The 27,887-nt window shown below is 35.6% G+C and overlaps 16 protein-coding genes and 15 long non-coding RNA genes across 31 annotated transcripts; 15 read left to right on the top strand and 16 right to left on the bottom strand.

Annotated features, from left to right (window-relative positions):
* The first annotated feature begins 56 nt into the window (after positions 1 to 56).
* On the top strand, positions 57 to 5,602 carry dop1 (family protein DOPEY). Its single transcript, NM_001018353.3, has 5 exons — positions 57 to 151; positions 187 to 305; positions 348 to 2,060; positions 2,098 to 2,290; positions 2,342 to 5,602. Exons 1-5 carry the CDS (start codon positions 136 to 138, stop codon positions 5,362 to 5,364), a joined length of 5,064 nt encoding a protein of 1,687 aa, NP_592953.1. The 5' UTR covers positions 57 to 135; the 3' UTR covers positions 5,365 to 5,602.
* SPOM_SPNCRNA.2201 lies at positions 2,923 to 3,921 on the bottom strand. The gene has a single exon (NR_191569.1). It is a non-coding gene; the product is annotated as a non-coding RNA (long non-coding RNA).
* SPOM_SPNCRNA.2202 lies at positions 4,036 to 4,914 on the bottom strand. Its single transcript, NR_191570.1, has one exon. It is a non-coding gene; the product is annotated as a non-coding RNA (long non-coding RNA).
* SPOM_SPNCRNA.2203 lies at positions 4,964 to 5,413 on the bottom strand. The gene has a single exon (NR_191571.1). It is a non-coding gene; the product is annotated as a non-coding RNA (long non-coding RNA).
* Positions 5,603 to 5,635: 33 nt separating the features above from the next.
* On the bottom strand, positions 5,636 to 6,529 carry SPOM_SPNCRNA.2204. The gene has a single exon (NR_191572.1). It is a non-coding gene; the product is annotated as a non-coding RNA (long non-coding RNA).
* Positions 5,732 to 6,702, top strand: slx9 (ribosome biogenesis protein). Its single transcript, NM_001018354.3, has 2 exons — positions 5,732 to 5,848; positions 5,890 to 6,702. Exons 1-2 carry the CDS (start codon positions 5,846 to 5,848, stop codon positions 6,403 to 6,405), a joined length of 519 nt encoding a protein of 172 aa, NP_592954.1. The 5' UTR covers positions 5,732 to 5,845; the 3' UTR covers positions 6,406 to 6,702.
* Positions 6,553 to 8,321, bottom strand: erd1 (EXS domain-containing protein). Its single transcript, NM_001018355.3, has one exon. It carries the CDS (start codon positions 8,078 to 8,080, stop codon positions 6,959 to 6,961), a length of 1,122 nt encoding a protein of 373 aa, NP_592955.2. The 5' UTR covers positions 8,081 to 8,321; the 3' UTR covers positions 6,553 to 6,958.
* Positions 7,382 to 7,955, top strand: SPOM_SPNCRNA.2205. Its single transcript, NR_191573.1, has one exon. It is a non-coding gene; the product is annotated as a non-coding RNA (long non-coding RNA).
* A 470-nt stretch (positions 8,322 to 8,791) lies between the features above and the next one.
* Positions 8,792 to 9,160, bottom strand: SPOM_SPAC227.19C (uncharacterized protein; the record flags this gene model as incomplete). The annotated part of the gene is made up of 2 exons (NM_001355979.1): positions 8,792 to 8,923; positions 9,041 to 9,160. 2 exons carry the CDS (start codon positions 9,158 to 9,160, stop codon positions 8,792 to 8,794), a joined length of 252 nt encoding a protein of 83 aa, NP_001343065.1.
* SPOM_SPNCRNA.655 lies at positions 9,082 to 11,883 on the top strand. Its single transcript, NR_151019.1, has one exon. It is a non-coding gene; the product is annotated as a non-coding RNA (long non-coding RNA).
* rrp15 (rRNA processing protein Rrp15) lies at positions 9,426 to 10,075 on the bottom strand. The gene has a single exon (NM_001018356.3). It carries the CDS (start codon positions 10,057 to 10,059, stop codon positions 9,442 to 9,444), a length of 618 nt encoding a protein of 205 aa, NP_592956.1. The 5' UTR covers positions 10,060 to 10,075; the 3' UTR covers positions 9,426 to 9,441.
* yea6 (NAD+ transporter) lies at positions 10,252 to 11,922 on the bottom strand. Its single transcript, NM_001018357.3, has one exon. It carries the CDS (start codon positions 11,766 to 11,768, stop codon positions 10,653 to 10,655), a length of 1,116 nt encoding a protein of 371 aa, NP_592957.1. The 5' UTR covers positions 11,769 to 11,922; the 3' UTR covers positions 10,252 to 10,652.
* On the top strand, positions 11,876 to 12,575 carry SPOM_SPNCRNA.656. The gene has a single exon (NR_151020.1). It is a non-coding gene; the product is annotated as a non-coding RNA, possible alternative UTR (long non-coding RNA).
* On the top strand, positions 12,519 to 13,450 carry atg10 (autophagy C terminal domain family protein). The gene has a single exon (NM_001018358.3). The coding sequence runs from the start codon at positions 12,728 to 12,730 to the stop codon at positions 13,265 to 13,267; it is 540 nt and encodes a 179-aa protein (NP_592958.1). The 5' UTR covers positions 12,519 to 12,727; the 3' UTR covers positions 13,268 to 13,450.
* SPOM_SPNCRNA.2206 lies at positions 12,558 to 14,060 on the bottom strand. The gene has a single exon (NR_191574.1). It is a non-coding gene; the product is annotated as a non-coding RNA (long non-coding RNA).
* Positions 13,584 to 14,030, top strand: pfd4 (prefoldin subunit 4; the record flags this gene model as incomplete). Its single annotated transcript, NM_001018359.3, has 1 exon — positions 13,584 to 14,030. Exon 1 carries the CDS (start codon positions 13,659 to 13,661, stop codon positions 14,028 to 14,030), a length of 372 nt encoding a protein of 123 aa, NP_592959.1. The 5' UTR covers positions 13,584 to 13,658.
* A 147-nt stretch (positions 14,061 to 14,207) lies between the features above and the next one.
* On the top strand, positions 14,208 to 15,280 carry yip5 (Rab GTPase-binding protein). Its single transcript, NM_001018360.3, has one exon. The coding sequence runs from the start codon at positions 14,218 to 14,220 to the stop codon at positions 14,965 to 14,967; it is 750 nt and encodes a 249-aa protein (NP_592960.1). The 5' UTR covers positions 14,208 to 14,217; the 3' UTR covers positions 14,968 to 15,280.
* Positions 15,197 to 17,568, bottom strand: pab1 (serine/threonine protein phosphatase PP2A regulatory subunit B-55 Pab1). The gene is made up of 4 exons (NM_001018361.3): positions 17,323 to 17,568; positions 17,238 to 17,278; positions 15,878 to 17,160; positions 15,197 to 15,834 (listed from the first exon to the last, which is right to left on the bottom strand). Exons 1-4 carry the CDS (start codon positions 17,364 to 17,366, stop codon positions 15,811 to 15,813), a joined length of 1,392 nt encoding a protein of 463 aa, NP_592961.1. The 5' UTR covers positions 17,367 to 17,568; the 3' UTR covers positions 15,197 to 15,810.
* SPOM_SPNCRNA.2207 lies at positions 15,437 to 15,855 on the top strand. Its single transcript, NR_191575.1, has one exon. It is a non-coding gene; the product is annotated as a non-coding RNA (long non-coding RNA).
* On the top strand, positions 15,957 to 16,412 carry SPOM_SPNCRNA.2208. Its single transcript, NR_191576.1, has one exon. It is a non-coding gene; the product is annotated as a non-coding RNA (long non-coding RNA).
* Positions 17,569 to 17,659: 91 nt separating the features above from the next.
* On the bottom strand, positions 17,660 to 17,928 carry SPOM_SPNCRNA.2209. Its single transcript, NR_191577.1, has one exon. It is a non-coding gene; the product is annotated as a non-coding RNA (long non-coding RNA).
* Positions 17,929 to 18,031: 103 nt separating this feature from the next.
* On the top strand, positions 18,032 to 18,968 carry SPOM_SPNCRNA.657. The gene has a single exon (NR_151021.1). It is a non-coding gene; the product is annotated as a non-coding RNA (long non-coding RNA).
* yth1 (cleavage and polyadenylation specificity factor complex subunit Yth1) lies at positions 18,085 to 19,039 on the bottom strand. Its single transcript, NM_001018362.3, has 3 exons — positions 18,842 to 19,039; positions 18,455 to 18,745; positions 18,085 to 18,395 (listed from the first exon to the last, which is right to left on the bottom strand). The coding sequence occupies exons 1-3, from the start codon at positions 19,009 to 19,011 to the stop codon at positions 18,344 to 18,346; spliced, it is 513 nt and encodes a 170-aa protein (NP_592962.1). The 5' UTR covers positions 19,012 to 19,039; the 3' UTR covers positions 18,085 to 18,343.
* A 319-nt stretch (positions 19,040 to 19,358) lies between these two features.
* On the top strand, positions 19,359 to 21,057 carry fol3 (folylpolyglutamate synthase). The gene has a single exon (NM_001355981.2). It carries the CDS (start codon positions 19,482 to 19,484, stop codon positions 20,733 to 20,735), a length of 1,254 nt encoding a protein of 417 aa, NP_001342926.1. The 5' UTR covers positions 19,359 to 19,481; the 3' UTR covers positions 20,736 to 21,057.
* Positions 19,362 to 21,041, bottom strand: SPOM_SPNCRNA.2210. The gene has a single exon (NR_191578.1). It is a non-coding gene; the product is annotated as a non-coding RNA (long non-coding RNA).
* Positions 21,058 to 21,476: 419 nt separating the features above from the next.
* Positions 21,477 to 22,596, top strand: pfd2 (prefoldin subunit 2). Its single transcript, NM_001018364.3, has 4 exons — positions 21,477 to 21,533; positions 21,583 to 21,673; positions 21,721 to 21,844; positions 21,919 to 22,596. Exons 1-4 carry the CDS (start codon positions 21,506 to 21,508, stop codon positions 22,018 to 22,020), a joined length of 345 nt encoding a protein of 114 aa, NP_592964.1. The 5' UTR covers positions 21,477 to 21,505; the 3' UTR covers positions 22,021 to 22,596.
* yos9 (putative misfolded glycoprotein sensor Yos9) lies at positions 21,642 to 23,314 on the bottom strand. Its single transcript, NM_001018365.4, has 3 exons — positions 23,209 to 23,314; positions 22,897 to 23,157; positions 21,642 to 22,757 (listed from the first exon to the last, which is right to left on the bottom strand). Exons 1-3 carry the CDS (start codon positions 23,281 to 23,283, stop codon positions 22,227 to 22,229), a joined length of 867 nt encoding a protein of 288 aa, NP_592965.4. The 5' UTR covers positions 23,284 to 23,314; the 3' UTR covers positions 21,642 to 22,226.
* A 154-nt stretch (positions 23,315 to 23,468) lies between these two features.
* Positions 23,469 to 25,179, top strand: rna4 (Prp4 family U4/U5/U6 small nuclear ribonucleoprotein complex subunit). The gene is made up of 2 exons (NM_001018366.3): positions 23,469 to 23,508; positions 23,571 to 25,179. The coding sequence occupies exons 1-2, from the start codon at positions 23,472 to 23,474 to the stop codon at positions 24,920 to 24,922; spliced, it is 1,389 nt and encodes a 462-aa protein (NP_592966.1). The 5' UTR covers positions 23,469 to 23,471; the 3' UTR covers positions 24,923 to 25,179.
* Positions 25,091 to 26,626, bottom strand: isu1 (Fe-sulfur cluster assembly protein Isu1). Its single transcript, NM_001018367.3, has one exon. It carries the CDS (start codon positions 26,116 to 26,118, stop codon positions 25,540 to 25,542), a length of 579 nt encoding a protein of 192 aa, NP_592967.1. The 5' UTR covers positions 26,119 to 26,626; the 3' UTR covers positions 25,091 to 25,539.
* A 305-nt stretch (positions 26,627 to 26,931) lies between these two features.
* Positions 26,932 to 27,869, top strand: SPOM_SPNCRNA.658. The gene has a single exon (NR_151022.1). It is a non-coding gene; the product is annotated as a non-coding RNA, possible alternative UTR (long non-coding RNA).
* On the bottom strand, positions 27,458 to 27,788 carry SPOM_SPNCRNA.2211. The gene has a single exon (NR_191579.1). It is a non-coding gene; the product is annotated as a non-coding RNA (long non-coding RNA).
* Positions 27,870 to 27,887: the final 18 nt, after the last annotated feature.

A 27,887-nucleotide genomic window follows, 5' to 3' on the forward strand; every position in this document is an offset into this window, starting at 1 on the left:
AGACTTCTAACTCACTATACCCCAGATATATGCTAGCGTAGCTTAGCCTTATTCCTAGCCTTGCCAACTAACCAACAAGTGCAATAGTTTCTATGCAGTCATATTGAATTTATACCCGTATTTTATGAGCGTATTATGAACACTATAATTGGTACGATTTTAATATGATCTTACATTAACTTTTAGACGCTTCGAATGATGCTAAATATCGAAAATACCAAGACGCCATACGAAAATGCATAGCTTTATTCCAAACTGTAGAACAATGGCCCGATTATATCTCCTTTTTAACAAAGCTGCACAAGGTAAGTGATTTCACTTATATTTATACACAGACTAATATCAAGGTTTTGCAAACTCACTCTTCGTTTGTTAATATTCCGTGTAGTTTATTAGTTTCACGAGCTTTGGCCGAGTGTCTCTCTCCCGGACTTCCTTCTGGTGTTCACAAAAAAACGTTGGAAGTCTACGACTACATTTTCACAATAATCGGAAGCAAGACTCTCACAAATGAATTATCTACATGGTCCTATGGTTTAACTCCGTTTTTTTCTATTTCTTCAATTAAAACTAAACATGATTATATCAATATAATCAAAAAGCATTACGTTTCCCTAGGTGTTGGGATACGCCCGTGTTTTCAAGCTGTGTTTATTTCTCTTCTATCTGGCTTAGAGGAAGATGTCGATGAATCTTCTCAGGAAGTTTACCATCTATTAGATGACTTGGTGAAAGTTTTAAATGATGAAAAATTTGCCTGGGGTTGTATTTGGTCTACTATTCTCAGTTTTCCCAGTCAACGGCCGGGTGCTTTAGCCTATCTGCTCCGTGTATGTAATAATTTAGCTGAAGAAGACATACAAACACGAGTAATTCAACCTGATTCTGGGTTGGTTGTTCGAAGTTTTGCAGCAGCTATCAGCGACAATGATATCCTTGTACAAAGAGGATACATGGATGCACTCCTTAATTACTTTCCCATACAGTCAACTTTCTATAAAGATGTTAAGCCTTTCGATTTAAAGCTCCTCCATATGTCTGTTGCTTCTATAGTTTTAAGGAACGATCTATCTCTAAATAGGAGATTTTATGCTTGGTTGATGGGTTTGTCTAAGGATACAGAATTGTCGATATCTGATTCTTCAATTACTGTTGATGAAAATACATTACAGCAAAATATGGCGATATTTTTTGAAGGTGTAAAAGATCTTCTGTCATCCAAGAATAGCTTAATGTCTTTTTATAAAGCTTTTCGTATTCTATATGCTTTATCTGATCGACGTCCTTTATTTACAATTGTCGAAAGCCAGATACTACCCTGTGTATTGCATTCTTACGAAACTCTCACGAATGTTTTTCATAGAGATGATTCAAAGCATTTATATGAATCTGCCGTAGATCACGGACGACGCTTAATAATGAAGTTTAGCGATTCCGAATTACACACTTTTTTGTTTCATTGTGTCAATAAAATAGTTGCGAATACTACGGAAAATAGCGATTCTGCGGAAGCCGTAAAGTTTATCCTGGACAGTCAGAACTTCTTCTTTGAGTCTATAAATACTGAATATTCATTCATAATTTTCACAAACTTACTTATGCATCTTGAAAAAACGTCTCCCAACTCTGATGTTGATGGGGTTTCTATGACTATTTTGACTATTTGCAAAATTTTATTGAATAACTTCGACTGGAATTTTTTTAATTATAATAATTCTGCTATTGACAGTTATGCGAAATGCACGTTAAACTTAGACTCGGACTTTGAAAATGGCATATTAACTTATGAGATTTTGTATAAAAAATGCAAATGTTCGTTATTGTCACTGTTAAAGCAATACATAAAAGATTCTCATGTTCATCATGAAGTTTTATTAATATCTCTTAATCTTATCAAGGAAGCTTCAGACACCGAATTTGAAAATGAGTTTCTTGATCTATCCTTACAGGGATTTAAAGATAATTCGTGGAGTTTTCAAACCCTTGGTAGTTTTGTAAAGCAATTGCCATCAAGGATTTTGATTAACTCTACAGCTTGCGTCAATGTGATTTTGGATAGGGTAAGTACTTATGATATCCAACGTACTGACTATGTAGATTTGGTGTGAGCTATGTATGTTTTCTTATTTCAGAGAAGAGGAGCTTTTATCTGTTATTTGGACCCTCCAAGAGAAACTTCAAACTAGAATAATTGAATCGTACTTTTCAACGTGCATTGTGAAAGAGCAACTTGAGCTGAGAGCTCCAACGATATACTATACACCTTTCTATAATCTTTTAAAGAAGAGTGGTAAGTTTTTCTTGTTTTCTTTTCTTTTTTTACTGTTTTCTAACTTTCAAGCTCAACAATCTCTGTTTCATTTCGTTTTTGACAGGCCCCTATTACTTTTATTAAATTCATTATTAGAAGATGAGTCTGGGAGAGATTATACAGCAATGATGAATTGGATTAATGCATCAAGTTCTTTGCAATTACGTGTCTTGGAACTTATGACTGAAAATTTATTGAGTTTATCTCCCAATCTAACCAGTGTCAATTCTCTGGAAACGGCTATGACCAGATATAATATAAATGAGGACCAGAGAAATAGTGAAGCTAGTCGATGTGTATATTTTCTAAAACTTTGCACTCGTATAATTTCTTATTTTCAAGATCTTCATCCTAAAGAAGGAAGACTTAAGAGTGCGAAGCAGGTAGAGGAACTATGCCTGGTCACTTGGGCTGACGCCCTTTTGATTCAAAAAAAATCTTTAACTTACTCTTCATTTCTTGCTTTTTTAGTCAAACTGTGCTTAGATATAGTATTAACTCCTCAAAACATAAAAACGAGCACAGATGTGTATATTATTCAAACCTGGGCTTTGCGATTGCTTTACCAAATAACCTCCATATGGGAAAACCCTCTAAAATTTGAATCTAGTCTAATCGTTGGGTTGTTTGCGCTTGTACAGGAAGTTGAGCGTTCTCCTTCATCAACTTATCGAAGTTTTATTTTGAGTCTTTTGCAAATGCTAGAATTTTTACTCTCTCGATTAGATGGGACTATAGATCTTTCCTCTGAACAGCATTATCTGTTGTCCAATTTTGTTTTGGTTGGAATGTTGAATGATGATCCAGGACTTTCGCCAAAGTGGCTACATGCTATAAAGAAGCTTTTACCTCTTCTTTTACAAAACCTTCAACTTTTGATGGTTAATCCCATTCAATCTTTGTGCAAATTTGTTCATTCATTTCTTGACCAACACGAGTCTATGTACCTAAAATACCCTGACCCAGTAAAAGATTATGCGTGCATGGATGTTTTTATTGCTAAGTTGAAAATGCTTAGCGAGTTAGTTTCAGCAGCCTTATTGGAATTCACATATTCACCCGGCCCCAAGAAAAGTAATTTAGAAGCCAATGGTATCATCGGAAATGTCATTTCTGGTGTGTTTGCAGCGGAGTCGTCAGGCGTTAGCATCGATGTCAACAAGAGATTATCTATGCTTTTAACTATGCAGGATGCTTTGCAAACATTATTTTTATCATATTCATGGCATATTCGGTCTTCATATGCTGATAAAACGTCAAAAGTATTTATGAATGATTCATCGGTTTTAAAAGAAGCATCCTTATCGGGATTAAAAGAGTTTTACTTCTGTGAACCTCTTGAATGCGTAGAAACGCTGGTACAAATCTATTTGGAGAACAATGTTGAGTGTTGCCAGTGTATATGGGATATATTTTCATTTCTTAGTGATTCTGAACCTCAGTACATTGTTAAGCAATTAGTTTCTTCTTTTTTTGCACGTGAAGGAATAGCTAGTTATGCAGGGCCTTCTAGTTTGACAGCAAAGATTACACAACTCGATATTTTATGCTGTATGTCTGACTTCGTCTCCAGAGTGGAGGGCGAAAACACATCTAAGATTTTTACGGAAATTTCAAAATTTGTTCGGGAGATTATTTCTTCCTCAAACAGCTTTAAAAACTATTTGCTGGTATGTTTACGAATGCTACTGGAAGTTGCAAAAAACGTGAACACTTATTGCGAATCTCGCCAGCAAAAAGACTTTATTGATTTGATGGGGAAAACATTGTCCTCAGTCTTATTTCATGCAGGAAAATCAAGTGATCCAAACCTAACTGTAGATTTTCTGGCGTATCATAAAGCTGCTGCAGACACGTTTGAGGTTGCCAAAACACAAAAGAAAACTAGCTCCGTGTATTTATTCGTAAAATACTTAGATCCCTCTTTGCTTGACTTTTTCTGTTCTGAGTTTGTTCCAAAAATAACCGAGCTTTCTAAGGAAGAAGATAAACTAGTTGCTTGGGCTACATCAATCGTCAATGTATTTATAACTCCTTTAGTAAAGGCTAGGACATTTCCGGAATCACTCACCACTTATCATTTGGACTTATTGCTCGTGTTGAGTAAACATCCGTTTTTGAGTAAATCATGGAGGCGCGATTTTTGGGAAATTTTTAATGATAATTCACTGTTCAGGTTCGATATTGATCAATTAAGAAAGCTTTCTCCAGTAATATACACAGCTTTGTACCAAGAGATATCTAGATTAAATGATCTCATAACAAAATCTGATTTAGGCGTTACTACTTTATTTACATCTCGGGATACTCAACTAGGTGCAAGGCAGAGCAACATATGTCGGATCACAATATTAATGTTATCTTCTCCACGTGATTTTTTCCTGCCTAGTCTTCCACCTCTGATTGACCTTGTCAAACGGCTTATAACGTCTGATCCTGAAGGAGTATTAAAAAAGGACCTGTTTTTATTTATTAGAGCTCTAGCTTTAAGGACCTCTTCGAAGCATTTGCTTCCATTATGGCCAATCGTTGTTAGCGAATTGTTGATCATTTTTAAATCTTACTGTATGCCAAATGTTGCCATTTCTAAAGAGACATTATTAGACGCATGCAGGCTTTTGGATTTTTTAACTGCACTCAAACTTGAAGAATTTGCGCTACATGAATGGGTTGTGATGCTTAGTCCACTAGATGCTGTCTATTGGAGCGGAAAAACTAGCCGTAAATCCCTCGTACAAAAGGTTTCTGAGCGACTTCAGGAGCAAGCATCGGAGAAGGACGACAAATCCAGTGTTGAATCCGAACATTCTATTCTTACTTCAACTACAAGAACCCCTTCTTTAGGCATTTACACAACGGACGCTCAATTAAGAAACTTTTTAAATCGCATTTCTATAGACGCTTATGAAGAAAGCTACTCGTTTTCAACAATCGACATACAATCTTTTGAAAATTCTATTTACAGGGAAGTTCTTCAAAGGTTTTCTAATGCTCCCCTATCTCCCTTTTCTTCAATTAAGGCTCCATCAAGCCTGGCTGGCTCCAGTAATTAATTCATAGTATTTTATATCGATTAGGAAGTCTAGGCTGTGTGGCTTCTTATGTAACTTCCAGTTACTCTAACCTAATTATTTTTGTATGTATTTTCTTTTCAAGTTTCAATGTTTATATTCGGAAAATGGCTATAGGGTTTAGTTTGCAAATACTTTAGGAACCATGTTGGACATTCATTTAAAACTGCTTTAATTTATAAAAATTGTTAATTAATGTTGTTTCTTAATTCATTGCACATAAGATGGAAATTAATGTAAGTTAAGTTTTTCATTTCAAATACTAATATTATGAAACCAACTTACGCAATCAAGGGCAGTCCGTTAAATCCGATGCCAATAGTTGTAGTGAATTTTTAAACCAGAAAGCACACCGAATATTCAAGATATTTCACTCCAATCGTAAATATTATTTTGGTTATATATCCTATTTAACATTTAAAACGATTTTTATCGATTGATTCACAATCAATTTTATTTTAGCATGGTATGTTCATCCATAGATAAACGTTTGGCTGACGACAACAGCCAAAAGCAAAAAAAAGAGTCAGTCTAGCGTCAAAAGCATCAAGTCGTTTACCGTCTTCTGGTAAACCTAGCCAACAAGCTAGTATTCCAAATGTCGAGTTATCTTCCACCGTTACTTCGAATAGTCAAGTGCTCAACAATGATCCGCTGAAAGAAACAAAGAAAGATAAACGGAAAGACCGTCATTTCAACTGGCAGCAAAAATTTTCTAATCCAAAAATATCTGCTTCGGCTCGTAAGCGCCGGAACCGTAAAGCCAGAGAAAACCTGAAAGTCAATGTGTCTTCGATTGGAGAAGTACTTCCAGAAATTGATCTTGATATTTCGGTAGCTAACTCCAGGTTGAAGCCCGTAATTAAGGATAGTTTATCTTCTAAACAAACTAAGAGTTCTATGAAACGAAATACCGTTGAGGAAATCGAAAGGTTCCAAGCCATATTGAAGCACCCTTCATTCGTTTCAAATCCTTTGGAAACGGTACGGGAGCACTTAGGAAACTCTTTGGATAGTAGATAAATAGAGCATGCTCATGTCTAGGTAAATTTGGAAGGAATTTGAGTACACTATAAATGCATGATTAATTTGGGGGGTTTTCTTTGGGAGGTTCTTTTCATACTTACTGATTATGTTTTTACAATAAAAAAGTCTACTGATCTAGTTTGTTATTCAGTATGCAAAAAGAGAGCTTGATTTATTTATTTATTATTAAATTCATGTTTTAAACTTTTGACTCAACAACTTAATCAGTAAAAGATGGTGAAATTTGTTCAAACCCATTACGATTCCCATGTAACAAATAAAAGTATATATCCATAATAAAATTTTAAGTAACTTTCTTACTTTAAGTAAACCCAATTCAGCGAGACGGTGCCATTGTGTTGCAAGTCCGCAAATGACAATGTACTTGCAATATTAAACCATTAGCGCAATAAAAGAATGAAAAACATATTATATGCCAAGCAAATAATAGAACGGTAAATTGATACGCCCTAAAGAAAGAAATTTTTTGAAAAGGTTGCAGATGTAATACCTACACATATGTGACAATAGTAACTTCAATCATTTCCATTTAATCTGGATGTATTGTCGGGATGTCACTACGATCACTTATGTTAACATAGGCCAATGATTTAGAAGCTTCGGCTTCTATCCGAAAAAAAACCCAAACACAACGTCGGAAAACTTCAAGAAATTGCATTATAAAGATCCCAAAGTCGGTGGTAAAAAACGCGGATTGATGTTCAGGCAAAACGCGAACTACCCAGGCCATTCGCAAAACAAAATCAATCGCACTTACAACTGCAAATGTGAATGTTGGGAATAAACGCCGAACCCCAAATTTCCAGTTTTGGATTGATAACGGTTGCTTAAAAAAGGGAAGACTCCAATCCATTGAAACATCCCACCAAAATGAATAAGTTGAATTTATAGCTGAAGAGGTATTCCATAAAAACCATAGAAAGCTAAATCTTTTCTTTGCAAAAATCCCAAGGAATATCGCTGGAAAAGCAGTGAAATACTTGATAGAATTCAATGTACTCCAAAATTTATCTGATGAATTATCCGCAGAGCTTCTTTCAATCAAACATTGACGAAATCGGATAGCGTATGGATACGCTGCAATCATTGACATAATAACCTCATTTTCATATTGTTTTCTATGAGAGTTATTAGGTGAGTCAGTTACGTAAATCAAGATTGCTCCAGCTAGCCAGAGATCAGCAATGACCCTCGAGTAAGAAGTCAATAAATCAGAAAATATAACATCGGGAAATTTGTAATCAGGTCTGTAGCTTCCTCCCAAAATCCTTAGACACTGTCGAGTAAACACCTTTCTCTGGAAGAACCAGAACTTATGTACAGGCATAAAAACAATAACACCAAAAATAAAAACGGGGACGTATGCCAATTCATCAGACCCAGAAATCAAATATAAGGATTCGGCTATTACGAAAAGTAGAGTACCTAATATAGATAGGGAGAATGACAATTGCCATAGAGGAGCATTAGCTTGCTGTGATCGATTGACAGGCAACGGAGTATGTAATAATGAGAACACGTCGACCCTATTTATCACTAATAGATGTAATATCAATGTGAAAGAATAAAGACCAAATACGACCAAGAAGAATAATCTCAATACTAGAGGAAAATAATTGATAAAGTGATTCAAATCCTCTATCAACGCCATATTAAATAAAAGGGAGAAAATCTGAAATAATATATTAAAATAAACTTGAATGCAATTATACAATGGATGAATTTTTACAAAGAGAGACGCAAACAGTGTAAAATATGTCGAGTCAAGTTGTACAGCCGATCTTCTAATTATGATGATAAAACTTGACTCATAAATAATGAAAATTATCAAATAAAGGGTTCTATGATGATAGAGATTAGCATTACTGCTTGAATGTCGAGAGGTGCGTTGTGGAAATGAATGCAATAGGGTACACCAAGGTAAAATCTTAAATACCACCACAGCCAAGAATCATGTTGGTCTCTACAAAGAATGGTGGGATTTTACAGTAAAACTTAAAACATGAAAAAGTAAGGTGAATTTTTAAATATATGACGAAACTTGTGTTATGCTGAATATTAATATTAAGCTGACAATGAGTGGTTTGGTTTAGTAGCATATAGATGATGCGAGTAGAGCAAATGGGTTACGCTTAAAGTAGTATAACAGATTTTGTTGAATGGAACATCAAACGAATCAGGTTAGAAAATGATCGTAGATAAATTTGATGGCTCAATCATCTGATAACCGTTCACACCTCAATTTACTAATTATGCTTGAACTCCTTAAAAAAGTCTTGAAGTTGATTCACAATCCTTTAATAATACAGATTGACGGTTTTCGAAAAATGGAGAGCAAATGCTTATTCATTACTTTAAAAATTTATCGGCGCATAGCGCTTGGAGAATGCCGAAAATATTTGAGTCCAAGCCAATTAAAGAATAACCATACGAAAAAAACCACTGTACAAGTCAGAATTAATATACATGGATAATAAGAACGAATAGGTGAAACCTGTTAAAAATATTAGAACCAAATTTGTACAAGATAGAGAAATTAAAACATATTGGTACAATGACCCTGGCAGAAAATATTCGACGATGCCATTGAGATTTTAGCATCATAACTTACATCGCCATCAACATAAAGTGGTATCTCAACAAAGTTAAATATAGTCATAAGTCCAAATACAAATAAAAACCAACAGGTAAATAGCAGTAAGTATCCATTAGATACCATCGAACCCATCATTTTAACCGTATTGATAGGTATCTTCAGGCACGTTTTAAACAAAATATGATGAGTAGTAATTTAATTATAACCAACGAAACCTAACTAAATACCTTTTATAAAGAATCTATACTAGTTGTACAAGAGCAAACGTTTCGCAGAGACAACAAAGTAAAAGTACAGAATCTCCTCAAATGTTAAAGAAAAAAGGAGAATTAAAAGAAAAACATTAAAAGAAAGCCTTAAAAAACCGTGTTAAACTAGATCTGGGATAGTATTGCCCTATTTTGAAAGTTTTCCCGTTACTGGGATTTTATGAGGTCAAGGAAGCTCGCCTTTGAGAGCTCTTTGACTTTTTGCTCACGAGCAGTACGACCACCAGAGATGTTTTCTCTATTTAAAGAGCTTTGAAGTTGAGCAGTACGAACAGCATTGAATAATTGAACTACACCTCTGCGAGCAATACGGCGAAGCTCACGTTCATGGGTGAATAAAGCTTTTGCTGTTTCAGCGTTAACTGCAACAACGCTCGTAACACGACCAACCATCTCTTTTCTCAATCTTTCACGTCTTCTAGAAGTACGTAGTTTAGAGTCTTTTTTTTCCGCATTACTTTTTCGTAAAGCTTTTTTAGATTTTTTAGACAAACTTAGAACCGGCGTGTCTTGTTCATCAGTTTGAGTAACTTGTTGATTTAAGATATCAGCAATGTCATCAGCAATGGTACTTTCTTGAACTTCTTCTTCAATTTCATCTTCAGAACTATTGGATTGATAAAATTCGTCTTCGCTGTTCAAGTCTTCCAACTCTTCCTCAGAGTTTTCGCTATCATCTTTTACAAATTTTTTAGAGGAATCATCTTCTTGAGAGACAAATGATATATCTTCGTTTTTTATTTGAGATCTTTGTGATTTCGCCATTAATGTGTTGTTGTCTAAATTTGAAATTTTTTGACTGGAACCACCAAGTAAAGCATGGTCTCCAAAAAATGCACAATATCAATTTGAAGCGCCTAGTTCGTTCTAATAGAATAAAACTGATATTCTGTTTCTTTAATTATATAAAAAAAATTTAATTTTATTTTAGGTAGTTTAGTTCAATTTGGCGAACACTAAAATATTATAAATTTGCTCAGTATAATAGGAATGGGAATAATTGGAAATTTCTGACCAAAAAAACACTAATAAAGCTCAAAGCTTGATACGTTCATGCTTATGACCACGAACAGGGGCTACTCGTATTAAAGTAAAATAAACTAGAATGGGTTTCATCCAGTCTCAAAATAGGGCTGGGCTGGTAACACAAGAAACAAATGCTTAATAAAAGGTAATTATTAAATAAATATTGATGAGAGGGGGTAAGAATAAGAATTAGGAAAACCTAACAGCTGTGAGACAGTAATAATTAATATTAGAAATCATGCACACATCTCAAGGAAACTGATTAACCTTGGATTGTCGTTAAAAAAATAAAGACTTTGATCGTTTTCTTGAGTATATACACAACGGATAAATTAGTTCAGCCATTTGCGAACAATTTCGAAACTGAGGAAGGTAACCGAACTGGCAGGTATGGTGCGTATAAAATTTGTTGCCATGCCAGAGTAATATTTTCTCCAACCCTCTGAACGCCATATGTCTCGAATAAGTAAGGTAGCCGAGTTGTGTGTAGGTGCATCCAAACTCTGCAACCGAGTTCTCAAAACTTCATGAGGATAAGTGACGGTAGAAGCTGCGATTTTAGACAAAGTAGCTGCTAACACTATATGAAAGTTGCTTTTTTTACCAAAAAAATCATCCAAAAATGATTTAAAATATTCGTACAGTGGAAATTGGATGCCAACATGCAATGTACCAAATAAAGAGGGGAAAAGACCTCGGTAAAATGCTGCAAGGCCTTCGTATTTATAAATTTTTCGAAATGCGTCAAATGTGTTGTTGTATGCAGGTGAACATGCAGGGCCTGTGGGAGGATTCACTGGATGCTGTGATGGAGAAGATTTGACATTCGTCCTACGCTTGAGCCAAAAGCGAGGCATTCTCCATTTGACGGATGGTGCGTCCGTTTGAAGATTACGAAACTGGACGGTTGTAGCCGCAGCAATTTTATCTACAAAAGAAGAAGCCCTAGGATGTGATTGAGTGACTAACCTTGTTTTTACAACCCAAATGGGGTTAGTAAGAGTGACACTTGCAGCACCGGCGATAACCGCAGAAAAGATTTGACCACCCCAGTAACGATAAAATTGTTTGTCAGAACTATCTAAGGAAGCCTTGATGCCAACCTTGGACGAATCAATTTCGTGGAGAGAAGTGTATTTTTTATTTACCCCAAATAGCACTTTGCATTTTTCATAGACTACAAAATAAATGGACCAACTAGGAAGATAACCTAACATCATGGGTCCAACACCTCTATAAAGACCGGCGATGCCTTCATTGTGAAAAATTGTTCGCATCGAACTGAGGGTCCCACCCAAAACCATTGTATTTTTTCCACCACCAGTTGAATAAAAAGCCTTTTGTGCCTGCTTTCTTGTTTTTACTACATCTAAAGGTGCCACTACAAGAGAAGAGGCCAATCCAGCAGCTCCTCCTGCTATAGCATCCTTTAGAGAATCATCAACCATAAAGACGGATCAATTTCCTGATGATAATGCATGCATCTAAAGAAAACAGCAATTAAATAATAGACCTTGACAAATTCTTTACTTTTTTAGACGCTGATAAGAACGATCCAACGCCTTACGATGTTTCAAATTGGAAATGTATATATATTTTAGCGTTGATGTAAGAAGCTGTACAACAACATATATGTAAGTAAAGTGTTTGGCAGCCGTCAATAAGAAAGTCGAATCACTGTGCGGTAAACCACATTAACGACATGAATGTCTCCGAATTACTAATTGAGAGGACGTTCCATGCCCTTAAAAGAGAATTTCTTTTATATGTGCATATCAGATATGATTAAAGTCGTAATGCCCATTAACAATATATAATGGTGACATTGATGTTGCTAACAGCTTTACACACATATCTCAATTTTACTTCACAGATCAGTTGGCTTTATAAGCACCATTGGAACAGTGCTTTTGCTTTTGCTTTTGCTCGTATAAGTATTAAGAGGAAATTACTAATATAAAACCTTAGTTTTTCATTTTTTTCCAAGTCCAAACATATTGTTTTTATACATTAGCTTCTCTTGATTACCGCCAATTTCTAGTCGAAAAAATTATTTTTTTAAGAAATCCTACATTTGCTGAGAAGAAATGTTGAAAACGTAGTAACTACACAGTGTACCACTATATTGTTGGATAACTTTGTAAACTCCAACGTACTGTTTTGTCATACTCTTATTGTCAACTTTAGAAGCAAGATGTAGAATTAATATACTTGTAAATAACTGAAACACCATTTTTGTCGAGACTTAACTTCAAATATATTGACAGGTGATTGCCTCTATTGCCCTCATTGGAATAGTGCGTTGAACAATCAGACTGTAGCCAGGCTTATGGGACAATAATTCCTTCTTCAATTACTTATTGCTTTAGCAAAGATAAAGTGATTAAATTGGCTAACCGTGACAATAATGAGCTTTAAGTCTCAATTACTTATCCTTGCTCAGAAGCTGTCGAAAGGTGGTATTTCTTGTGAGTTGATTGAGTTTGATGAGTGTATTTTGAAGTTAGAATGGCATACTGAGCTACTTGATAAAAATGATTCCTTATTATACGAGCAGGAAGAAGATGATATTTTAAGCCTTATGAATCCAATGATCACTATGCACGCCTGGATTAGGGATTCTCCATCCTTCGAAGTCCCGCAGTTCTTCTTTCAACCTTATGCAAACGGATCAGATCCTCTTACCAAGATGGAACAGATTTTTGAGTTATTAGAAGGATCCAGTCAAAATTTAGCATATGACGCTCTTGCTATTGGGGACTGTCCAGGTACAGTAGGCATAGCATGGTATATCCATCCATGTCGTACGCGTGATTATTTCGAAATGCTTCAGATAGACAAAGAGGATCCCAAGTATCTCTCTCTTTGGTTGCTATATATTCATCAAGTCCTTTCTCCGCTAACTCAGCCTATAATAAAAGCAGTTGACGATGCCGAAAAATCCTAAAGATAACCTGTTATAAACGGGTATGCTTGCTAAGACTTTGTCTTATTAAATATTATTCCCCATGATTAAAACTAAATTAAAAGTCAATTTAATCCGTATTCTCTGGTTTTAGTTTATAATACCCTGTGAATCTATAGTAAAATTTTGACCTGTTATTTGACAGCAAAAACATTACGGATCTGAAGACCTCAATTGTAGAAAATAGCTTTTGTTCTTTAAATTTGTAGATAAAATACTATACTAATTAATAATCCTTCTGTTTTGACATATCATTCAACTGTTCCACTTAAACCTCTACTTGACCGCATTGATCTCTACACCAACAATTGTTTGTTAAGACAAACGAAACCGGGTTATATACTATTCCTCCTAACACACCTTAGCAACAAATATGGAACAAGTTCCTGTTCTAGCAGAAGATCAAAGGAATTTAAATGAATTTTCAGTGTTGCATTCTCGAAAGGCCATTCAAGAACTTGATATTAAGAATTTAAAAACGCAAATAGAGGATATTGTTGACGCTAAAAATGAATGTGAATTACTAGACGAGGATGATGGAGACGATATTCCAGCTTTAAAGGTTGGCGATGCCTTTTTCCAAGTTTCCCTTCCTGTACTCCTTGACCAGCTTGAGCAGTCAGAAGAAAGTTTGGAAAAGCAAGTCGACGTATTAAGATCTTCCATGGAAAAAGACGAAACCCGCATTCAAGAGTTGAAATCAATGCTGTACTCTAAATTTCACGATCAAATTAACCTAGACTAAGATTTGGAAAAAGCAGCAAATCTCAAAATTAGAAGCTTCATCTTATTTTTCTGAATTAGTTTCTTTAATTAAATAACATTTCATGCATTTAAATTTATTCACAATACCAAATCTGTATGCAATTAGCGCCTCCAATAAGTAAACTTCTTTGTTCACCCTAAGCCATTACAAGTATCCAACCACCACTATGGCACATGAGATTGAAATTGACTCGGAAGCTGACCTAGGTCGTACAACATTTGAGGCTGAAGACCTTTATAAGCAGAGAACTCCCATTACAAAGCCTCCGGCCCCTAGATTACAATCTCGTCGCGCATCCATGCAAGAGACGCCATGGACCATCAAAGATTCATTTAACGTGGAAACTAAAGATGTGGTTCAACGATGTATACATACTCTTATTCCCACTGTAAATTTCTTTGATGTTGTAGATGATCGTCCCGATTTATACGGTCCTTTTTGGATAACCACTACGGTTATACAGGCTCTATTCTTTTCCAACTCAATTACCGAATACGCTCGTTATGCCACAGGGCATGGTACAAGTGGCTATTCTATAAAAAAGTTGATCTCTGCAGCATCAATTATTTATGGTTACACTACCATTATCGCCGTTTTGTTATGGGGTATCCTAGTGTGGAACAAATGCAACCCTAAGTTACTCGACTGTCTGTGTTTATATGGATATGCTAACATTGTTTGGCTTCCCGTTTCTTTAGCAACTCCTCCGTTTGGATTGCTATCTACTTTGGCCTCCCATATTGTCAAATATGTACTTACAGGGATTGGTTTGTTAATTTCCATTGTGTTTTTAACTAGAAATTTATATCCTATCTGTCAGCAAGCCGGATCAAATTTGTGCAAACTTTTATTGTTCGGAATTATCGTCTTTCACTGTTTGCTCGCTTTGTCTCTTCAACTCATATTCTTCAGTTAATATCCTAATTTGTGAGGAGTTTCTTTTATCAGTCGCATTGCTTCATTCGAAAATTATACTATTCCCCTTCTTTCATTCTTTAGAAAAGTCATTCAGCATTTAAGATCCTATTGAGTCTAAGTGTTGGTATACTCTATATGATTCAGTTTATACATATATTCGCTTTACATTTGATTTTCTACTCTTTTTACTATAGCTACTAATGTTCCCTCAATTTACTAGGTTTTTTTTTCAGGTGCAAAATACGTATAAATAATCATTTCTTATGCATTGATGAATCATGCCTTAGTAAAAATAATTGTAGCCTTTTTAGTGAACCAAAGACTTTATGACATTTAGTCATATTTTTGCAATCGATCTCCCGTCATTTATATAGAAAACTTAACACATTATTACTCGTTGTTCAACAAAAAAGAGCTGAAGGTAAATTAATGGTGAAGCTTAACCTGAAAAGTACTTTTACGATTTCAAATTCAGATTTTTTTCAACAAGAGAAAAAAACTTTGTGAGATATTGAAAAAACGTTGAAATTTACGATGCATCACCACAATTTCAAGATTAAAAAGGAACACGTAAAAAGAGAAAAAGAAAAATACTGTGGATAGCAAAGTACATATGTATCGATTCACGGCATACATGAAGGGAGATAAACAAAGCACCCTTTTATCATTAGTCCTAAAAACTTTATTTCTGTCATTAATGGTTAAAATGGTGTGTGTATATAAGAATACAATCTGAAAGAAGAAGGTAAGAAAACTCTTATTCCCGGAAGTTCAATAAAAAAGGAACTATGTTCAGTCTATCCGTAGATCATAAAAACAAACCAAACTCCACATAAGGACATTAGAGCTTAGAGAAAACAAAAAGCTATTGAAACATTAGTAAACAAAAAGTTGATAAGCAAACGTACATTATTAGTAGCGGCGATGGCAACTGAGTCTTCAAAGGGATGCCAACTGGCATGTAATATCTTCTTATTGTAATCCAGGTTATCAGGATCAAGGCCAACAGAAGCAGATCCCATCGCAGCTTGAGGTTGTGACCGCCAATCATTATTTTTCACAGCATTCAACTTTGGAACGTTATTTGCAGCAGATTTTCTGGCTCTAAATGCAGCCTTGTCGGCTTGCAAAACTATCTGTCCTCTATCGCCAGGCAAAGAACTATCTGTGGGGTAAATCCCAAAGTTGTTGCTATAACTTCCTGATAAAACGTGTTTGTCGTCACCAGAAAAGGTACACTCGAATTTATCAAAAATACAGTCATTTTCATAGAGATCGCATAACTTTGATCGCAAAACATCATGCAATGGAATAGTTTTAACGGGAGCTTTTTCCATGTTGACATCCCATATCTTAAGAGTTAAATAATCTCTTGAAAGAATATAGCGGCCATTTTGTGAGAACTTAACGTCTGAAATGCTAGAGATGATTTCAGAAAAGAAACTCTTGGAATCTTGATCTTCTTGATCCTCGAAAAGCTTACATGGATTATCGCAGAGCGCAGATTGACGCAAATCTAAGAGTTTGATATTTCCCTTGCTGCTACTATACATGAGATGATTGCAGTTTATCGGGTGAAACTCGGCACTAGTAATAACTTCCGTAAGTTCTTCCATATTTTCAGGTTTAATGTCAACTATGTTGAATGAATGATCGGAGATGGACAAGTTCCATAAGTTGATACGTAAATCATCAGCGGAAATGTAAGTTTCTGCATCAGAGTTAACGCTAATCGAATTAATATGATATGCGTGTGCATTAGCGTAAACACGTCGTGGATATGCAGCGATAATCATGTCATGATGGTTGAGTCGTGGGAGTCGAAGTTGCGAAGGTGTTGTCAAAGGTCCTTGCATAGGACTGTGGAAACTGTCCGACAAATTATTTTCGGCAACGACTTTCAAATTCTTTTCATATAGTTTCCACAATTTTATAGTTTTATCATTCGTTGAGAGTAAAAAATGCGCTCGATTAGTCCTCTTGCACCAGCGAATTTTATTGATCTTTTCTTCGATTTCTAAGGACTTGAGATAATCAAACTCGGGTTCATGACTTTGAAATTCAGTAAAAAACTTATACTCACAACCCTTTTTCGAATGATTTCGCTCAAAAAGAACGACTCTGCCACCTTTATCGCCGGTTGCTAGATAATCACCTGTGTGGTCGAATTCTACTGCTGAAATGATATCGGCTAAACTTGTTAGTCATTTATTCAGTGATTAAAGTAAAAGAGAACTCTTTTATGAGAGAACTACTCAAAACCAATACCTTCAGTGATGTCTTCCACATCACCCTTGTCACCAAAGCATCTAAAGAGTTAGTCATTAATTTTTTTCACACATCGTTTACATACTGGGCAAATTTCCACTGATCCAAAGAGTCTTCTATATCATCCATCTTCTACTCGTATTATATTAAGATTTCGTTCCCGTTGGTACACTTTGCCAATTTCAATTGTATACGAAGATCTTGATCTTCAAATTTCTAAGGGTATCTCTATACCGTCTTTGGATCTTTTTTCAAAAGTTTTGATACAAAGTTTCCCAGTTTTCACTGGCTTTTTTGGAGGGCTGCTGATTTTCCTAACTTGATGGTTCGTATCAAATGCTGCTACCCTAACGAATCTACACCACTCTTCGGCGAGTCAAAAGCTCAGTAAAATTTTTATCGGTAAATCAAGCCTTAAGCGACTTTAAGTTATTAATGGATTTTTGATAAATACAACACTATTTCATTACTTCAGTGTTCATCTTACGCTTTACTACACATAGGATTTTTTGCTCAACTTTACAAAGTCCAGTGTAAAACTTGTTGGCAATTTCCCATTAATGAAACCTTAATCATTTGTACGCTAAAGAAAGGTGTTTTTGATTATAAAAAACTAGAAGTTCATTGTCATATAAAAGATCCATATTGTTTTTATAGTTTGCAAAATTGAATACAGCAGATAAGTAAATTACAAAAAAATAAGAAACATAACTGGAAAGTAGCAAATATTTTACGAATAACGTATGAATGATTAAATGAATAAACCGTCCTTGATACATTACGATGGCGCTCTACGTAAGCGTTTTACATACTGGTAAACGATACTTAAGTTCCTAAATTTTCTTTTCCTTCTATGTTGCAAAAAACATATGTAAAAGGGAGACTTATTATTTAAAACTTATTTTTCGGTTTCTAAATACTTCTATTATCCCGATTATGTGTCGATTTGGTTCGCCGCAACCAAGACAAACCCAACGTCGATAATTAATTTTATTCCATAAAAAAAAATCTCAATAATCAATGTACGGCATCACTAATTGCATATACTCCATTGATAACTTGATTTCATTACCTAATATACAGTGACACATTAAAAAACGCATCCTTTACCAGTCTTTCCGCTTTTGAGGAGGATGCGGAGGTTCAGAGTGTTTAGGACTAGAACATGTTAGTAATAGAAAGAGAAAGTCAACACTATAATTCTTCAAAAAACTTACTGAGCATCTGGGCAATTAGGGCCTAGCGGACAAAACCCAGCTAAATATTTTGGGCAAGGCCTTGGTTTTCGTACATGTTTGCCTCGACATATAGGTCCTAAAGGACAAAATCCCATATTATACCAGGCACAGACACCAACTTGTTTACTGGGATCCAAATGGAGATATAAACACTCTTCGCCATTAGAACACCAGCCGCGCTCTGCATAAAAGTGACATGGAGGCATCTTTTTTAAATTGTACTCGTGTAAAAAATCACACTGTTCACCTTTTTTACAAAGTCCACGAAGCCTTATATAATATTAGTTATCATGAAGGTAGAAACAAAAACAAATAGAAAAATACATGAAATATATATTCATATTACTCTTCTTTATATATACATACCAATGCTTGCAAACCACGCTACCCATTTTCGATCCAGAATCGCGTCCATTTCCAGAGTTTAGCAAGGCAGACCTTCCGAAATTAAAATTTTGCTTTAAATAGTTATCAAAACGAAATTGAACTGAAGAAAAATCAGCTGCTATAGCTTTATCTTTGATATAATCAGTCATTTTGTAGTAACCAGTAGATGGCGGAGGCAACGTTGTTCAGTTGACTTGAATATCACAAATACTTTATTGACTGGCATTCACATACTATAAATGATGCTTATTAAACTAGAACGAATTAAATTATTCTTATAATATTCATGAAATCGCTATTGTTTTAAGGTTTTCTTCATAGGTATGTTTGAAACCTAAGTAAAGAATGATATTATGCAGCATACGAATAAAATAACTTTTATAAAACATATTCTTTTTATCTAAAATTTACCTCGTCAGAGACATAACTAATTGCTTCTGTTGAGAATTTTACTAACATACTAATTTGCAACAGAAAACGTATTATCTTCGCTTCCACATGCAAAACATATTCACATGACCAAGTACTTTTAAAGTTTTTACGAGCTTATAAAGGTAAAGAATCATTATTTTTTAATAATACAGCATTAAAATTCCTCCTTTACTATCGCTCACGTAGGATGCCTATTCAGCTAGGTCTTCAGCGTATGCTACAGCTCTTGAAGCACCTTGGCAATCCACAGGAATCGTTTTGTGCTGTACAAATTGCTGGGACTAATGGTAAAGGTAGCATTTGTAGCTATATATACACGAGTCTTTTGCAAGCTGCTATTAAAACAGGACGCTATACAAGTCCTCATTTCTTAGAGCCAAGAGATACCATAAGCATAAATGGTCAGATTGCTAGTGAAGAGATATTTAATACTTGTTGGAAGCAGGTGATTGAAGTGGATAGAAGATTTCGTACAAAAGCGACGGAATTTGAATTGTTAACTGCTACTGCGTTCCAATGTTTTCATCATTCAGGTGTTCGTGTGGCTGTAATTGAAACAGGAATGGGTGGTCGTTTGGATGCTACTAATGTATTTGAAGAACCAGTTCTTTCAATAATTTCACGTATTTGCTTGGACCATCAAGCATTTTTAGGAAATACCTTAGAGGCTATTGCTAAAGAAAAGGCTGGGATCTTTAAAAAGAATGTTCCGTGCGTGGTTGATGGGTTAAATGAAGTTAACGTCCTAAATCAATTAAAATTAAGTGCAGAGGAAACGAGGGCACATCCGTTTTATTTGGCAAAAGGAAAATCAGGTGAAAACAAAAATGAGTGGATCATCAATACTCCAAATTGGGGAACCAATACTTTTAGTACTCCATTGAAGGGGGATTATCAAGGACAAAATTTGGCTTGTGCAGTAACTGCTCTCGATATCCTTTCTTCGTCATTTTCAATTATGCTTCCCCATGTACAAAATGGTGTAAAAAATACATCTTGGCCTGGAAGGCTTGACATTCGTTCGGTTCCTTCTTTGGGTGATATTTTATTTGACGGAGCACACAATAAAGAAGCTGCGATTGAGCTTGCGAAATTTGTAAATTCGCAAAGACGTGAGCACAATAAATCAGTATCATGGGTAGTAGCTTTCACTAACACAAAAGACGTTACTGGGATTATGAAAATCCTTCTTCGTAAAGGAGATACCGTTATAGCGACAAATTTTTCTTCAGTAAGTGGGATGCCCTGGATTAAATCAATGGAACCTGAAGTTATAAAAAACAGTATATCTTCGGAATCTTCTGTGGAATGCTATACTGCAGATAATCTAACAATAAGCGAAATTTTAAGACTGGCAAAAGAGAAGAATTCCAGCGTAATTGTATGCGGTAGTCTTTATCTTCTAGGAGACATGTATCGTTATTTAAAACTGGACGTATAGCCTCTAAATCGTGCTGTTTACTTTCATACGTTTTTCCTTGTTTGACAAATTTATCATATGAATTGTCACAGAGTGATGAATTGTGCTCTAGAGAATTTTGTTCCATGACTTAAAAACTAAAATTTACTTTCAAAGAAGCTTGAATGATGCTATCAGGTTAATAGAAAAAAGATAAAAGATTTATATTAAGCTTTGATGGGTTTTTGGTGTGAGTTAAGATATTGAGTTAGAAATTGACTTATAGATTACGAATACATTAGTTTAAATACTTGGTGCGCTCTGCCTGCAGCCTTAATAAAACAGATATTATTTTCATTATGTGACTAGATCTTGATTTACAATTCTTACAAGATAAGGTGGGATAACTGAAGCATATTTAGCACATTGAAAGATTCCGCCTTTCTTTTAATTATTATTAAATACTGTCGTAACTGCAATAAAATAAGTAAAACGCTGAAATCGTTAAAAAAATATACCCTTCTATCTCACAGGTTGAGCTAATCAAGTTGATATACGTATAGTGCAAATGATAGGCATTTAAAAATTAGACTAATATAGTTTAACTATTACATTAATTTTAAAATACACAAACATTTAATTACTGTTTTAAAATTATACTCAGAGTCTAATTAATTACAGATTTACCGTAATCCATAGCGCTTGTTATCTATCATTACAGCAACAATGATTGCTACGCACTAAAATTCGTATACGTTTTAGATATAACATGTATAATCCACCAACATTTTTTGAGTATACAAAAAAGCAGAATGGCTGAACAACCTTCTCGGCAGCAGAGTATGTACTGTGGATGAGTTTAAAATACAAAATAGTTGACCAGTTCCAGTTCTACAGACGCAGTACAATTCATATAAGTCTCGGTTACAACAAATTGCGCAGAAGATTGTCGATTTGGAAACCGATGCTGACGAACATAAGTATGTGATACATAAAAAATTTTTAAATTAAATACCTAACTAAAAAGACTTGTTATGGACACATTAAACTCCATGGATAATAATCGACGTTGTTTTCGAATGATCCATGGAGTGCTAGTGGAGAGAACGGTGGGAACTGTTGTGCCTATCCTTAAAACTACTCAAGAAGGGGTAAGGAATTTTTTTATTTTGACCCTTTATTGTCAGATGAATTTTTGGTCTTGATGTACTAATCAAAATATTAGATTCAAACAGCCATGAATGGTTTGCTCGACCAGTATAAGCAGCTCGAAGCAGAATTCCAAAAGTTTCAAAAAGACAATAAAATTCAAGTCGTTAGACAATAATACAGATGACTCCATTAATTGCGCAGTTGCGTTCATTGACACGCCGACTGTTTTTCAAGTGCTTTATCTTCGGTTTAACATTTTTTTCCTAAACAGAGGAACAGGGATAGAATCCAAGAGTATTTGTGTCATCAAATATCATCACTTTATGTTATTAGAGTTTCACTTAAACCGTAGACTTAATACATGTAGTAAGTTAGGTAGAACTAACTTGATTGCGTCTCTACCTCCTTCACCTCAGGCGGAGATGTTTGAGCAACTTCATCAACAACGTGCTGGGAATCCTTATGGTCGACTTCGTTTGATTTTTCTTTAATTACATTATAGCACACAATTTTTTCAGAGGGTATGTCCTCTTGAATTTTGAAAGCAGGTAATGAGCATAAACCGGGAACGTGAATAGTCATTGAATATGCACAGCTTGAAACTTCTTGATATTGAGTAATTTCAGGAGTATCCGAATTTGTACTGCATTCATAACTTAGAATTACGTGTCTTGGTCTCTTAGTAATGTCGCACATAGTCCCATTTCGGAAAGTTGTTTGCAAATATGCTTTACCTTCAACAAATCCAATAGCCCAATTTTCTTCCAAATTCTTTTTAGTTTGAGTGTTAGGTGCCGTACCAAGTATATACATAGGGTTAGCAAGGACTTTGTCAGAACCTTGCTGCGGCTCCAAATGATATTGACGCACGTGTTGACCGTAGACATAGTCATAAGTCCAATAACCACGATTCTAATACAATGATTAGCTTGAAAAACACTACATGTACTAAAAGTAGTCATTAATTCTAAAATTTTTATGGACATGTCAAATAATGACCTTTTAGTAAAGTTGGTTTGTTTAAGACAAATAAAACAATTAGAACTCGTACCTCGATTAAAAATACATTAGCAAGCTCATTGATTTTTTCAGTCCCTTGTATCCGCAATTCTTGTAAATCATAGCTTGGTTCGGTTGTGCTATTTTGTTTTATAAGAGACGCATTGGGATATACACAAAAATATTCATGCTTTCCAGCATAGAATAATGACGATAATTTAGTTTTTTCAGTTTTTTCTTTAATTGAGTCAATGTCGCCCTCTAATATTGACACATTACTCCATTCAAACGAATATTTAGGATATTCATATGCCTACAAAGGAAGTCCGTTAGAATTGAAGAGAAATTAGGTTCAAGAGCATACATCATTCCAGTCTAACAAAGAAGCTAAACATATTGGAAAAATAAAAAACCCCACAAAAGCAAATGGTAGCACCATAGTCCTAACTTTAGATGAGCCGATTGCAGGTAGAATCAAATGTGGAAACATACTTGAACTGAACATATGCGTTATATCACAGTATACCGAAGTGCGCAAAGCTCGAACAATTTACAAAAAGCTAAATACGATAGTGCGTAAAAAATAGTAGTTTACATTAGAGGTAAGTGTTACACGAGATTGTTAACATGAATGAAAACGAGGGCATTTCACTTGGTGAATTAGGTACGTTGCTACTAGAAGCATTAACTCCTCCTTTTAAATTTTAAACTAATAAAAAACTTTAGAAACAAGACCGTTTTCAGAAGGGATAACGCGGTTTACAAAAGAACAAGCAGCTTATTACGCGGAGCAAAAGGAAAAGGATCGCATTAAGGCTCTTAAAATTCCTTATGAAGATTCCAAAGTTCGTGAATATCTGCGTCGTTATGGTGAACCCATAACTTATTTTGGTGAAGATGCCTTAGCCCGACGCCAAAGGCTTCAGCAATTAATGATCGAAAAGTCCCTAGAAGGAGACAATCCATTAGATGTAGACCAAGGGGCTTCTGAAAATATTGAGAAGGAGACGTATGTTCAAGGAAGTCACGAACTATTAGTTGCTCGTAAAAAAATAGCTCTTTACTCCTTGGAAAAGGCAAAGCTCAGATTAAAAAAAGAACGGGAAATTTCCGAGATTCCAGTACCTGAAATTGTACTTTCCGGAAAGTCTTCAATCGAACATTTACAAAAGGCTGAATTGATGGGCTCTCAGATAGGTGGTGAGCGACCAATAGCCATTGTTAGATTCAGTAATAATGGAAATCATTTTGCTAGCGGAAGCTGGGGTGGCCAGGTCAAGGTGTGGAATTCTGATAACCTCTCAGAGGTTCAATTGTTTCGCGGCCATACCGACCGAGTTTCTGGTTTGGATTGGTATCCTCTATGTCAGGCATGGGATGCAGATTCTGAGCAGCTGACTTTAGCGACTGGAGCCGCAGACAATACTGTTTGTTTGTGGAAAGCAAGTCAATCTACTCCACTGTTACGTTTGGAAGGACATTTGGCTCGTGTTGGTCGAGTTGCTTTTCATCCAAGTGGTGATTACTTAGTTTCTGCCTCATTCGACACTACATGGCGGTTATGGGATGTACATACAGGCGTTGAGTTGCTTATGCAAGAAGGTCATTCGGAAGGGATTTTTTCAATCGCCTGTCAGCCAGATGGGTCGTTAGTTAGCTCAGGTGGTAATGATGCTATCGGTCGGATTTGGGATCTTCGATCAGGCAAATCAATAATGGTATTAGATGAACATATTCGTCAAATTGTCGCGATGGCTTGGAGTCCAAACGGCTACCAACTTGCAACTTCTTCAGCCGATGATACTGTGAAAATATGGGACTTGCGGAAAGTGTCATTGGCACATACTATTCCCGCACATTCTTCTCTTGTTTCAGACGTTCGTTATATTGAATCAGGTGTTAACAGATTCATCGCTACGAGTGGTTATGATGGCTGCGTAAAGCTTTGGAACCCGTTGAACTGCTCATTGATTAAAAGTATGGTGGGACACGAAGAAAAGGTTATGAGTGTTGACGGTTACGGAGACAGATTTATCTCATCAGGATACGATCGTACAATCAAGTTATGGTACCCTTAAATTTGGGTGTGGCAAACGGTTTTGGTAATGAGTTTAATATAGGCAAGACAGTCCTTTCTGACTATTTGCGTGATGGGCAACGAAACAATGAATATATATGAACATTTATATTACATGGTTTAATAGCTAGAAGATGATATTCATGTATACTACTAAAGTTTAAGCAAACACAGAAACAGCTTATAGTTTAGAAATAAAAGACTCTAAATTATTTTTCATTAGACGTATAAAGATTCGAATAAAATGCTATAGCAGGAACTAAAAAAAAAGGAAGGGGAAAATGTACAGAGTAATGATTTTTATAACCACAATAACAAGCAAATAAGCATCAGCAGCATTTTGAAAGAAAGCACTTGCATCAATTTAGTCCAGATACATATAGTGCAGAAACATTAATCAATATATATTGCTAAATGGGAGGAAGAATGCAAGCAAACACATAGACCATATGTTTACGCCAAAGTCGACAAGCAATCTTATGTGGAAAACACTGTTTACATGTACGCAGTTTAGGAATTAAAAGGACCGGGTAGAAAATTAGGAGGCGGGGTCAAAAAGCGGAGCGGAAATTAGCAGATTTTTAAACAGATGAAAGCTATGACTTTACAATCAAGTTTCTAAGCGGTAGCAGACTCAATAGCGCCAGCAGTTGTACCAACAGGCGTTAATTGTTTAGAGCGATAATGCTTTACAGCGCTTTTAATGGCATCCTCGGCAAGCATGGAGCAATGAAGTTTTACAGGAGGCAAGCAAAGCTCTTTGGCAATTTGGGTGTTTTTAATTTTAGAAGCCTCCTCAAGGGTCATGCCCTTGACCATAGTGGTAACGTAGGATGACGAGGCAATTGCACTACCACAACCAAAGGTCTTGAACTTTACGTCCTCAATAACACCATCCTTATTGACACGAATAGCAAGGCGCATAACATCGCCACAGGCGGGAGCACCTACCAAGCCGATACCCACATCGGGATCACCTTTGGGCAAAGTACCCACATTCCGAGGATTGTTGTAATGGTCTAAAACATTCTTATGGTACATACGACGAGAGACGTTTGCGGTGACTTGAGGGACGAATTTTGACGAGTTCGTTTTGAGAAACTGTAAATTCGCTGGACGGGCAAGAAGAGAAGAGCGTTGAGCCAAAATTGAAGGCAAAACGCCAACGCATTGAACGGAGCGACGGAAGACACTCATTTTAGGGAAAACAAAAGAAAAAAGAAAAAAATCAGATGACAAATCACGTCAAGATCTAACAAAATATCTGTATCACAAATCCAACTAGATTTGTTTTCAAAACGTATCAAGTAAAAGGCTTGAGTACGTTTTCAGTGTTTTTGGGGGATGGCAGGGAGTTTTCAAAGTTTCAGATTTTATCTGATCTATATAAAAAAAAATAACAGCTTTGCCTTTAAATCTCCTTATACGTAAATGACGTTAAAAAGTGTGTAAGGGTAACGCAAGGAAATTTGTAAACCGGGTTAATAAGATGACAATAACTATGTACACTCGATGAAAGGAAAAATCGATTCAACTATGTATCGACAATAAACAATCAAGACGTGGTTGAAAAAAATCGTGTCAGAGTTATGTAGTCTTATAGCACACAAAACGAATTGCTTTATTCAATGAAATTATTTTTCAAAACAACTTTAAATTTATGTTCAAAACGTCCAATATTAAATGTTGGTGAGTTGTATGAGTCAGTAGTGTTTGAGAGCAGTGCCTGCTATATATAGTGCAAGTCAGTCTTGAGTGTTTTCGGCCATCTTTATCTCATCTGATATGAGAAGAAATTCTGTTTGTCGAAAATGTGACTGTTTTTCCCTAACAAATCACAAAGCTAGCTTAAGGTGGATGGTAGCGAATAAAATAGGGAAGGCAATAGTGGCAAGCGAATCGGAAATGCGGTTTCAGCAGTAAACGCCAATTAAGGGACTAAAACGTAATCCGGTATTACTAGATTTACGAAGAAAAAGTTTTGGGGAGGCCACAACAAAGCAGTCTGAAGCTTATGCAAGTATGATGTACAGCTAGACAAATAAAGTTGTTTTCCATACACAATATGGAAATTCCAGTGTTCGATGGTGAAGGATATGTGTTCACAGTATATTCGAAACAAGGTTGTGGGATGTGGGATATGGAAATTGGAAAGAAGATGCCGTCCCCCTTTAACTGAGGAAGGAATATCAGATAGCAGGCAAGAAGTAGTTAGCGAGAAAGAAAGTAGTCAGTTAGGGAGTACAGGTGGAAGGGACGGCATGAGACAGACGGCAGAGAACGGGTAGGGTGCTTGTATGTTTAACAAAAATGATGATGAAAAGTTGGTGGATGCACGACTAGAAGCTGGGATACATGCTTGAACGGTTTTTTGGTTTCCATTTGTTTATCTGTTTTGCATTTATTTCGATATGTAATTAGTTGCTGGTTTGGATTATACATGTAAATAAAAAAGGTGTAAGGATAATCTTTCAAAAAGAGAAGTTTGTATAAGAAATGGTTAAGCCGTTTTTATTTTTTTTATTTTTTTTAATGCACCTCTTGCACTGCGTATGTTTTTTTGCAACAATCGATCCCGATAACATTGCCAAGGCCGCTAACCTACGATCATACTTTCCAATAGGCAAGAGCGAGTCCATAGTTGCTGGAACTAGGGTTCCGCATCACGGAATAACGGAGCTGGGCGAAAAAAAAAGGAACAGGTTGCAAAAAGGCACTATACATTTGATGTGTAACAAAGTAATATTCGAAACAGTCTATTTCACCAATAACAGTTTAGCGGTCTAACGGTTTTTTTAAAGGATGACTAGTTTTTTACAGCATTCAGTAAATTAGCGATATAACATTACTGCGCCCGTCATCCTTAATTAAGATAGGAAGGCCGTTGGAGATTGCAATAAAGTAATGGGCCTCCAAGCAATTGAGGAGTGTGATAAATATGAGAAATTATAACTATTTTTTAAATT

This window comes from Schizosaccharomyces pombe (assembly GCF_000002945.2).
Source record: "Schizosaccharomyces pombe strain 972h- genome assembly, chromosome: I".
In the NCBI taxonomy this organism is placed as follows: Eukaryota; Fungi; Ascomycota; class Schizosaccharomycetes; order Schizosaccharomycetales; family Schizosaccharomycetaceae; genus Schizosaccharomyces; species Schizosaccharomyces pombe.

Coding starts and splice junctions, on each gene's coding strand:
- rrp15 (NM_001018356.3), bottom strand. CDS start 10,059: ATGGCGAAATCACAAAGATCTCAAATAAAAAACGAAGATATATCATTT.
- yea6 (NM_001018357.3), bottom strand. CDS start 11,768: ATGGTTGATGATTCTCTAAAGGATGCTATAGCAGGAGGAGCTGCTGGA.
- yth1 (NM_001018362.3), bottom strand. CDS start 19,011: ATGACTGATTATATCAAAGATAAAGCTATAGCAGCTGATTTTTCTTCA. Junction 18,746..18,841: donor AGCGTGGTTTGCAAGCATTG/GTATGTATATAT, acceptor ATATTATATAAG/GCTTCGTGGACTTTGTAAAA. Junction 18,396..18,454: donor CCTAATTGCCCAGATGCTCA/GTAAGTTTTTTG, acceptor AACATGTTCTAG/TCCTAAACACTCTGAACCTC.
- dop1 (NM_001018353.3), top strand. Junction 306..347: donor TTTTAACAAAGCTGCACAAG/GTAAGTGATTTC, acceptor ACTAATATCAAG/GTTTTGCAAACTCACTCTTC. Junction 2,291..2,341: donor TAATCTTTTAAAGAAGAGTG/GTAAGTTTTTCT, acceptor CTAACTTTCAAG/CTCAACAATCTCTGTTTCAT.
- erd1 (NM_001018355.3), bottom strand. CDS start 8,080: ATGGCGTTGATAGAGGATTTGAATCACTTTATCAATTATTTTCCTCTA.
- isu1 (NM_001018367.3), bottom strand. CDS start 26,118: ATGAGTGTCTTCCGTCGCTCCGTTCAATGCGTTGGCGTTTTGCCTTCA.
- yos9 (NM_001018365.4), bottom strand. CDS start 23,283: ATGGTGCTACCATTTGCTTTTGTGGGGTTTTTTATTTTTCCAATATGT. Junction 23,158..23,208: donor CTTTGTTAGACTGGAATGAT/GTATGCTCTTGA, acceptor CTTCCTTTGTAG/GCATATGAATATCCTAAATA. Junction 22,758..22,896: donor CTAATGTATTTTTAATCGAG/GTACGAGTTCTA, acceptor TCATTGTATTAG/AATCGTGGTTATTGGACTTA.
- pab1 (NM_001018361.3), bottom strand. CDS start 17,366: ATGGATGATATAGAAGACTCTTTGGATCAGTGGAAATTTGCCCA. Junction 17,279..17,322: donor GATCAGTGGAAATTTGCCCA/GTATGTAAACGA, acceptor CTAACTCTTTAG/ATGCTTTGGTGACAAGGGTG. Junction 15,835..15,877: donor CCATCGCCGCTACTAATAAT/GTACGTTTGCTT, acceptor ATGTTTCAATAG/CTTTTTGTTTTCTCTAAGCT.
- atg10 (NM_001018358.3), top strand. CDS start 12,728: ATGAGCTTTAAGTCTCAATTACTTATCCTTGCTCAGAAGCTGTCGAAA.
- fol3 (NM_001355981.2), top strand. CDS start 19,482: ATGCCTATTCAGCTAGGTCTTCAGCGTATGCTACAGCTCTTGAAGCAC.
- pfd2 (NM_001018364.3), top strand. CDS start 21,506: ATGGCTGAACAACCTTCTCGGCAGCAGA. Junction 21,534..21,582: donor ACAACCTTCTCGGCAGCAGA/GTATGTACTGTG, acceptor GACCAGTTCCAG/TTCTACAGACGCAGTACAAT. Junction 21,674..21,720: donor ACCGATGCTGACGAACATAA/GTATGTGATACA, acceptor CTAACTAAAAAG/ACTTGTTATGGACACATTAA.
- rna4 (NM_001018366.3), top strand. CDS start 23,472: ATGAATGAAAACGAGGGCATTTCACTTGGTGAATTAG. Junction 23,509..23,570: donor CATTTCACTTGGTGAATTAG/GTACGTTGCTAC, acceptor AAAAAACTTTAG/AAACAAGACCGTTTTCAGAA.
- yip5 (NM_001018360.3), top strand. CDS start 14,218: ATGGCACATGAGATTGAAATTGACTCGGAAGCTGACCTAGGTCGTACA.